Raw genomic sequence first — 10,000 nt, forward strand, 5'->3', positions numbered from 1 at the left:
TTCAGAATGTCACAGTACATGTTGGAATTCATGTTTTCCTCAATGAACCGCAGCTCCCCAGTGCCAGCAACACTCATGCAGCCCAAGACCATGATGCTACCACCACCATGCTTGACTGTAGGCAAGGTACTTCTCACCAGGGCGCCGCCACACATGCTGGACACCATCTGAGCCAAACAAGTTAATCTTGGTCTCGTCAGACCACAGGGCATTCCAGTAATCCATGTTCTTGGACTGCTTGTCTTCAGCAAACTGTTTGCTGGCTTTCTTGTGCGTCAGCTTCCTTCTGGGATGACGACCATGCAGACCGAGTTGATGCAGTGTGCGGCGTATGGTCTGAGCACTGACGGGCTGACCTCCCACATCTTCAACCTCTGCAGCAATGCTGGCAGCACTCATGTGTCTATTTTTTAAAGCCAACCTCTGGATATGACGCCGAACACGTGGACTCGACTTCTTTGGTCGACCCTGGCGAAGCCTGTTCCGAGTGGAACCTGTCCTGGAAAACCGCTGTATGACCTTGGCCACCATGCTGTAGCTCAGTTTCAGGGTGTTAGCAATCTTCTTATAGCCCAGGCCATCTTTGTGGAGAGCAACAATTCTATTTCTCACATCCTCAGAGAGTTCTTTGCCATGAGGTGCCATGTTGAATATCCAGTGGCCAATTTGAGAGAATTGTACCCAAAACACCAAATTTAACAGCCCTGCTCCCCATTTACACCTGGGACCTTGACACATGACACCAGGGAGGGACAACGACACATTTGGGCACAATTTGGACATGTTCACTGTGGGGTGTACTCACTTATGTTGCCAGCTATTTAGACATTAATGGCTGTGTGTTGAGTTATTTTCAGAAGACAGTAAATCTACACTGCTATACAAGCTGTACACTGACTACTCTAAGTTATATCCAAGTTTCATGTCTATAGTGTTGTCCAATGAAAAGATATAATAAAATATTTGCAGAAATGTGAGGGGTGTACTTACTTTTGTGATACACTGTACATACACAATTAGACATTCAAACAAGTACACACACCTATACACACACACTTACATAAACACACACACAAACTGACCTATACACACACACACACACACACACACACACTCACGGGGGGGTTGTGGGTGGAGTAATTGGATTAATGTGGCAGGACGGTGATGAAGGTCCTGCAGCATCAGCATCCACCACCAACCAACTACCCCCCTCGTTACCATCCCCCCCCAACTCACCCCAACCGCAGTATTGATTTAAAAAGCAGCAGATCAGGAACAGGAGTGAGCAGGTCTCTCTCTCTCTCTTTATTTTTTTGGGGAAGGGGGGTCGGGTGGGGTTCAGGAACAGGTCTTAAATACAAAGTATGGTGTACATACCCCCCTCAACACCCCCCCCCCCACTCCCTCCCCCCCGTCCTCCTCATCACTGCCTGTCATACACACATAATGGGATTTACTTCAGTCCGGCCAAGAGTCTCTCAGCACTTCATCACATCTCGTCCTCGCCCGCTCCATTTTACCCCCTAATCCTCCTCAGTCCTGCTCACTGTGGTGCCAAGTGTGCTTACACCCCCTCCCCTCACCCCGGACAGTCATTATATACCATTACACTCACACGTGGAATAATTGTATCGTTCTCGCCTGCTTTGAGTGTCATTATTAGTAAAATTCTGTTTTTATTTGTGCTTTTTTCCCCCAATATTCTTGCCAATTTAGTCATATCCCATTCCCATCATCGTACTTCTCATACTTCTCCACTCATGTGACTAACACACACCCCATCAGACAGAGTACAGCACAATACAGACCGCTTCTTTTCACCTGCACGGGAGGGTTCATATGGAGATCCGTATCGCGCACGGAGAGTCACGCATTGTTCCTCATTATCATTATGATCGATCTCTGTGCGGTGCTATCGATCAGCCGAGCCGAGCTCCATTACATCTTAGTTTGATGGCCTCGGTGTGGAGGAACTCCGGCGGCCTGTACGGCGTGACCTGACCTCGACTTGAGTGAGGCTGAGGTCGGGGCTCTGAGCAGGACACTGGAGCTTCTTGGTTTGTCCTCATAGAGCTCGGTTTGTGCTGGAACTGGAAAGGACCTTCCCTAAACTGTTGCTGCACAGTCGGAAGCACATAATTTACCTTATATAACTGATTTATTCCATCTGTTAGCAACTATTGTGGCTGAAACATGTGAATTAAATAATTAGAAGAGGCGTCCTGATACTTATTTTAATGCACCCGCTACCACCCTGAGCCTCCATGGACCTCCAGTCTCGGGGCCCTCGGGTTCAGCATCTCTAGGAGCTCATCTTGATGCCAGTTCCGATGCCAGAATTGATGCCGCCTGCGATCTCGTAAAACGCGGAGACGAGATCCAGGCCCGGCCGCTTCACAGAGGTCTCCTATCAGTGACGGTTTGATTTAAAGTCGACCAAACGACGGCGGAGGCGAGCGAGCGATTGATCGGACCGGTGACAAATCGACGGCAGAGCCGGGAGGAAACGCTCGTGCTCGCTCTGTCCGGGGATTAAAGACGGAGAGCGATGAGGTACCGAGATACGCCGGTGCTTTTTTATTCCCTCGTCCTTTGTTTATCTGGAGAGCTATTAGCGCCGACACTAATGAGAGACGAACCAAATCGACGAGGTTCACCGTGACCTCCTGTTATCCGCCGTCCCGCTCGTTTTTAATCCCTGAACACCCCCAACGAACACCAAAGAGGTGAATCAAACCGAGTGTACTCCGAATCTTGCAGAGGAGCTGAAAGTGTGCGCCGAGGGTCCTACCATGTCCAGGTCCAGGCTGGTCCGTATCCACTCCATAGCTTCTCGAAAGTCCTCGGTCAGGCCCATGATGTAGAGGGTGTCCAGAGAATCCACGATGGTGGCACCTCTCAGAGCCCCTGCAGAATAAAAAAAAAAAATAACATCAATATATCAGCCATAACATTAAAACCACCTCCTTGTTTCTACACTCACTGTCCATTTTATCAGCTCCACTTACCATATAGAAGCACTTTGTAGTTCTACAATTACTGACTGTAGTCCATCTGTTTCTCTACATGATTTGTTACCCCCCTTTCACCCTGTTCTTCAATGGTCAGGACCCCCACAGGACCACCACAGAGCAGGTATTATTTAGGTGGTGGATGATTCTCAGCACTGCAGTGACACTGACATGGTGGTGGTGTGTTAGTGTGTGTTGTGCTGGTATGAGTGGATCAGACACAGCAGCGCTGCTGGAATTTTTTAACACCGTGTCCACTCACTGTCCACTCTATTAGACACTCCTACCTAGTTGGTCCACCTTGTAGATGTAAAGTCAGAGACGATCGCTCATCTATTGCTGCTGTTTGAGTCGGTCATCTTCTAGACCTTCATCAGTGGACACAGGACGCTGCCCACGGGGCGCTGTTGGCTGGATATTTTTGGTTGGTGGACTATTCTCAGTCCAGCAGTGACAGTGAGGTGTTTAAAAACTCCAGCAGCGCTGCTGTGTCTGATCCACTCATACCAGCACAACACACACTAACACACCACCACCATGTCAGTGTCACTGCAGTGCTGAGAATGATCCACCACCTAAATAATACCTGCTCTGTGGTGGTCCTGTGGGGGTCCTGACCACTGAAGAACAGCATGAAAGGGGGCTAACAAAGCATGCAGAGAAACAGATGGACTACAGTCAGTAATTGTAGAACTACAAAGTGCTTCTATATGGTAAGTGGAGCTGATAAAATGGACAGTGAGTGTAGAAACAACTCGGGCTCACAGGAGGTATTCAGACCCTCTTCTGGATCATCGAGCGTTGTGTTTGCTTTAATTATCCTTAAGCCGCATCAACTGACTCAGACGTGGACTTATATTATATGTCCAAAAGTATTTGGACACAATATTTAGAGCAAGAACAACAGCCAAAGTCAGCCAAGACTTTGAACTAGAGCATGTCTGCGATTGTATGTCTGGGCACTGATTGATCAGTTGATGTTCCAGTTCGTCCTGAAGCTGTTTAATGGGGCTGAGGTCAGTACTCTAGGTTTCTTTATGTCTTTATAGAGCTTGCTCTGCTGGAACGGGAAAGGACCTTCCCTAAACTGTTTTGCAAAGTTGGAAGCATTTAATTACCTTTATATAACTGATTTATTACACCTGTTATTACAAGAGGCGTCCCAATACTTATAGTCCACTTATACAATCCAAGGAACCATCAGTGGCCCTCATGATTAAATTGTGTCAAGGTCACTACGACAATTTAACAATTATATTTATTATTTTTTCTATTGTATCGTATTTTATCTATTTGCAGGTACACAGGACACGCCTTCATTATGCCCCTGTACCATAAATATTGAGACGCACTGATTAAAACTGAATAATAAATAGTTTGAGGTGTCGTCCAAACCCAAATCTCAAATCGAATCCGTGGCTCATTACTCTAATTCTCGCCACTTCGTCCCATCGCTGAGATCTTAATCCACACTTAAGTGCCAATTAAGAATCCGGAATCGAAAACGCCGCGCTGGAGTGAGCGTAAGCCGCGTCCCCGTCCCCGCCGCCCTCTCCGCGGCGCCCGCTCTCGTCTCCACTTCATTTAGCGTTATTAAATCCTCCCTCCGACGCTAATGAGAAACGTACAGGCTTATTTAATACACCCGAAAGCTCAGGCGGGTTTAGCGGGGTCGCCGCGTTCAGCGCGTCGACGCCGGCTTTATTGCATGAGGGGAAAATGAACGCACGCGGCCTCGGCGGCTAATGAAAAGCGTCTCATCAGGGTAGATGGATGGCAGAGCGCGGGAAAGACGCGAGGCCGGAGCGGGAACGCAATAAATGCGCCGAGGAGGAAATGCTGCAACCAACCTGCGTGTGTTTGCAATCTAAGACAAAGAGGGTTTAAATATAAGGATATGAAGAGCAGCAGCTCGGGTGCTACCGAGGCAAACTGGGATCCATCGCCCGAGGTCCGGTACACTATATGGCCAAAAGTATTCGGATGCCTGACCTAGAGCTTATCGGACGTCCTGTTTCAAAAACAAACCTCTGTGTGATCTTTTCAGCTAGAACAGCCAATATTCTTAGTAGAGCTTCTTATAATACTTTGAAGTGCAGAATGTCTGTGGGAATTTGTGCCCGTTCAGTCGAAACATGACAGCATTTGTATGGCTGGACGCTGATGCGGTTCATTCCAGAGCTGTGAGGCTGAGATTTTCTTCATCCCTTTATAGAGCTGAAACGGGAAGGGACCTTCCCTAAACTGTTGCTGAAAAGTCAGAAGCACATCATTTCCTTGCTTGATTTATTTACCTGTTAGTGACCGTTGTGGCTGAAACACATAAATTCAGTAATTAGAAGGGGCGTCCTAATACTTTTGGTTATGTATTTCACACATGGTGCAGGTTTTTTTAACTGTACATACTGGTACCTCAGACAGACAGTCATAATGCAATTTAGTGCAAGGCTGCCTTCGACCAAACTGAGGTCACAAAAGGTCAAAACGGAGAGTTAATAAGCGTGAACGCCGGTCCTCACAACAGAGGATGTAAATGGACGTGGAGCAGTGGATGTTCAGTACAAGGGTCGTGCATCGTACCCCCGCGGGTCGCTCATGGAAGTGATAGAAACAAGCGTTCTGGATCGTCGAGGTGAAAAAACGAAGCCCGGCGCGAGTTCTGATTACATAGGAAAGCAATCAAGGAGCGAGAGGGAAGCGGGTACGAAATCCCGCCAGGATCGTCACCTCCCGCCGTCTCTATTACCCTCATAAACCTCCATCATTTCCTCCTTCCGTTTCTAGTTCGCGGTTCTCACTTTTTCTCCTGATTCAGTCGTAGCCAGTTCCTCTTTCTCTGCTGGAGACCCCGATGGTGTACGTGGAGGGTATAGTCTCCTGACACGGCCTCCCTCCGACTAATGCGCCCCTTGATTGGGCTACTAACCAGGGTCCTTACACAGCCTCGAAGACCCCGCCCACTTTTTACTCCCGTCTTTTCCCACCCGGCAGACTAGCGGCCGATTTTGTCTGCTGCACCGTCTGCACTGCAGATCATGCCCACTACATTTACATTTTCAGCATTTAGCAGACGCCTTTATCCAAAGCGACTTACAGTACTGTGACAGTATACAGTCTGAGCAATTAAGGTTAAGAGCCTTGCTCAAGGGCCCAACAGCAGCAACCTGGCAGTGGTGGTGCTTGAACCAGCAACCTTCTGATTACTAGTCCAGTACCTTAACCACTAGGCTACAACGTCCCTACGGGGCGTCCAGCCGACACCGGCGTAACGGTACAGCTACTTTGTGAGGGTTCGAATTCTGGTCTAAGTGCACAAATACACGCGCATGGCGCTACATAAACCTAGCTTTTTTGGGCGGGGGCACATCAGTGCACTCTCAGTGCAGGTCCCAAGCCTAAAGCATTTGTGGTTTGCCTAGTGGTTAAGGTACTGGACTGGTCCGCCTGTACTGTGTGATCTTTTCAGCTAGAACAGCCAATATTCAAAAAAAAAGTGTCTGTGGGAATTTGTGCCCATTCAGTCGAAACACGACAGTGTTTGTATGGCTGGGCGCTGATTGATAAGTCGATGTTACAGTTCATTCCAGAGCTGTTGAGTGGAGCTGAGGTCAAACCAAGCTTTCCCTCATGCCAAACCAAGCTTTCCCTCATGCCAAACCAAGCTTTCCCTCATGCCTTTATAGAGCAGGAAAGGGCCTTCCCTAAATGTACCTAGGAGATTAGTGACCTAAACACGGTCTGAACCAGAAGCCAAGCTTAAAGCGACGACGATCAAGTTCTCATCGCCCTTCCAGAAGTGCTGACTCACTCACGGAGACGCCGAACCTACCAAACCCCCCCGTGCTGGCGTTCCCCGCCCAGCGGATTAAAAGAAACAGATTAGCTTTTGTGTTTGTTTATGCTTGGTGAGCAAAAAACAAAACAAAAGGGATTTAAAAGTAAAATGAGTTAAGACGGGGAGAGAACGCGGGTTAGCGTGGGCCGTGCCGCGCGGCGTCGTGCCGAGGCGGCCCAGCGCTCCGGAGCGTAGCCGAGCCTGATGGGAATGGAAGCGGACGTGCTGCTGATGGATGGACAGAAGGAAAGGAAGGAGCAGATCGATCCATCAGCTGCCACCGCCGGCCGCTCAGCTCGTCCTTATTCATTACCGGCACGTCACACCATCACCGCAGCTTTAACACCGACCTAAACACCGACCCCCCCTCCCTCACACCCCCAACACCTTCCCTAAACTAATCTTTACGTCCCCGAGATGGGCACGAACACACAGAAACGAACACAAACACAATTAAAGCCCTAACACGGTCCTCAAGTCTGCTTTACGTCCCTCAGACCCATAACACAGTTCCGAATGTCAAGTGAGGGTCCATAAAGAGGGTAAAAATACACACTGTGGATCCTAATGCAGACCCAAACACACCCAGGTCCCTAATACAGCTCTAAACACACACCCAGGTCCCTAATACAGGTCTAAACACACACCCAGGTCCCTAATACAGGTCTAAACGCACACCCAGGTCCCTAATACAGGTCTAAACACACACCCAGGTCCCTAATACAGGTTTAAACACACACCCAGGTCCCTAATACAGGTCTAAACACACACCCAGGTCCCTAATACAGCTCTAAACACACACCCAGGTCCCTAATACAGGTCTAAACGCACACCCAGGTCCCTAATAACATAAGAAACACTCTGTGTGTGTGTGTGTGTGTGTGTGTGTGTGCGTGTGTGCCTCCGAGGCATTGATGCCCTTTTTGGCTTTCCGTAGACAATTTGGTCAGCTGTGCAGCATGAAGTCTCCGGTACAACAGGCCATAATTTTCATTTCATATAGCTACCTGACTCCTACACACACACACACACACACACACACACACACACATCATTAAGCCGGTGCCGCTTTTACAAACTCTCTGCGTTCTGTACCAGTGTACGTTATTATCATAACGCCAGAAAGCAGCTCGGCAATCAGAGCCCCGTCTCCCCCGCCGGCGCCCCCCTGCCGGCTTTCGCCGCGCCCCTCTTCCTGTCTGATTGGGCTCAGATGGGTCTGACATAAAAGCGCACCACACACACACACACACACACACACTCAGGTTGAGCCTGTTTGCCCTGTCTGTTTACCTCCTTCCATTCGCTTTAATGATGGAGCTGCATGATGTCTGAATTTTCCTCTGAATTTCTGTGTGTGTGTGTGGGTGTGTGTGCAGGCGGTTTAAACTGGTTTCTGTCTGGTTTACCAACGATTGGCCTAACGGGTTTGTCCTAACAATTTAAAACTATTAATAATTAATGAATTCTGATGTTCCAGCCTGACGGAGAACCGTGACGTATAGGAAACCTTCCACCTGGAGCGTATCGGCACTCACCTAATACAGGTCCAAAACACAAACACACACAGGTCCAAAACACACACACACACACACACACAGGTCCCTAACACAGGGCCAAAAACACATGTAGGTACCTAACACTGGCACCATATGGTCCCCAGTCCGAACCTGAACACAGTCAGGATCCTAATACACACTCAGCTCTTGAACACAGATCCAAACATACAATCAAAAATCAGAACACACACTCGAGTTCAAACACACAAATATGGGTACAAAACACACCCACATCCCAAAAACAGGTCCAAACACACACATGGGGCCCTAACACTGGCACTACATGGGCAAGAGTCCACACCTGAACACACTATGGATCCTAATACACACCTAGATCCCTAGATGTGTTCTCGTGATGTTGAGTGTGTGTGTTTGTGTGTGTGTATATGTGTTTGTGTGTGTGTGTGTGTGTGTGTACGTCTGGATCAGAATCGTTTAAGTGATGTTGAGTGTGTGTTTGCTGTGTTAGTGTGTGTGTGTGTGTCTGCTGTGTTTGTGTGTGCGTGTGTTTGCTGTGTGTGAGTGTGTGTGTGAATGTGTGTTACAGTCTCAGCTCCTCGTCGCTGTGTGTTCTCGTGATGTTGAGTGTGTGTGTTTGTGTGTGTGTATATGCTTGTGTGTATGTGTGTGTGTTTGTGTCTATGTGTGTGTGTGTGTGTGTTTGCTGTGTTTGTGTGTGTTTGTGTGTGTGTGTGTGTGTTTTCTGTGTTTGTGAGTGTGTGTGTGTGTTACAGTCTCAGCTCTTCGTCGCTTTATGTGTTCTCGTGATGTTGGGTGTGTGTATATGTGTGTGTGTGTTACATGACTTTTGCCCTTCTGGCGTAGAGCAGCTCTTGAACAAAATTGAGCTGCTTTGTTTTGGTGCTACACATGACGTTTGGCGTTATGATGTTTTATACCTGTGTTTGGTAACCCATAATGCACCGGTAAAGCAGCTGAAATGAAATGGATCGATTCTTTTGTGGCACCGAGTGGGTAACTGGCACACATCTGGCGTTTAGCGTAGCACAGCGCTCATCAGACGAGCCTCCGTTCCCCTGATTTAGCCGCGCGGTTCCTCTCCGGTGGCAGGGGAGCGCCGTTTCTGCTCAGCCTAATTTACTGGGTTCCACCTGATGCCGCGTGTTAAACACCACTTACCGAGGACTTGGCTGCGCCGTCCCCGCAGTTGGCTAATGTTAATTGAGCTGGCGCCTCGCAGCACTAGCATGCTACATTAAGTAGCGTTTCATTTCCTGCCGTTCCCCAAGCACTGCTTCACTTTAAATCTTAATCCTTTAATTGTGTTTTTTATTTCCTCTGACTGTGAGGGTCGGTCCGGGTTCCTCTGTCCAGGGTTCCTCTGTCCGGGGTTCCTCTGTCCGGATTCCTCTGTCCAGGGTTCCTCTGTCCGGGGTTCCTCTGTCCGGATTCCTCTGTCCAGGGTTCCTCTGTCCGGGGTTCCTCTGTCCGGATTCCTCTGTCCAGGGTTCCTCTGTCCGGGGTTCCTCTGTCCGGATTCCTCTGTCCAGGGTTCCTCTGTCCGGGGTTCCTCTGTCCGGATTCCTCTGTCCGGGGTTCCTCTGTCCGGGGTTCCTCTGTCCGGGTTCCTCTGT

At 48.8% G+C, this 10,000-nt stretch overlaps 1 protein-coding gene across 5 annotated transcripts in view; it reads right to left on the reverse strand.

The window, feature by feature from the left end:
- The window catches only part of LOC134300934 (mannosyl-oligosaccharide 1,2-alpha-mannosidase IA), a 123,894-nt gene that overhangs the window by 37,977 nt on the left and 75,917 nt on the right, over positions 1-10,000 (reverse strand). For 4 of the 5 annotated variants that reach the window (XM_062985408.1, XM_062985412.1, XM_062985411.1 and 1 more), the window contains exon 3: positions 2,792-2,907. In XM_062985408.1, coding sequence (XP_062841478.1) covers positions 2,792-2,907 — 116 coding nt within the window. Of the gene's footprint in view, positions 1-2,791; positions 2,908-5,039; positions 5,611-10,000 lie in introns of those variants that run through there. The other variant, XM_062985413.1, reaches the window with a different exon arrangement.

The sequence above is a fragment of the Trichomycterus rosablanca genome, chromosome 23, assembly GCF_030014385.1.
Source record: "Trichomycterus rosablanca isolate fTriRos1 chromosome 23, fTriRos1.hap1, whole genome shotgun sequence".
Classification (NCBI taxonomy): domain Eukaryota; kingdom Metazoa; phylum Chordata; class Actinopteri; order Siluriformes; family Trichomycteridae; genus Trichomycterus; species Trichomycterus rosablanca.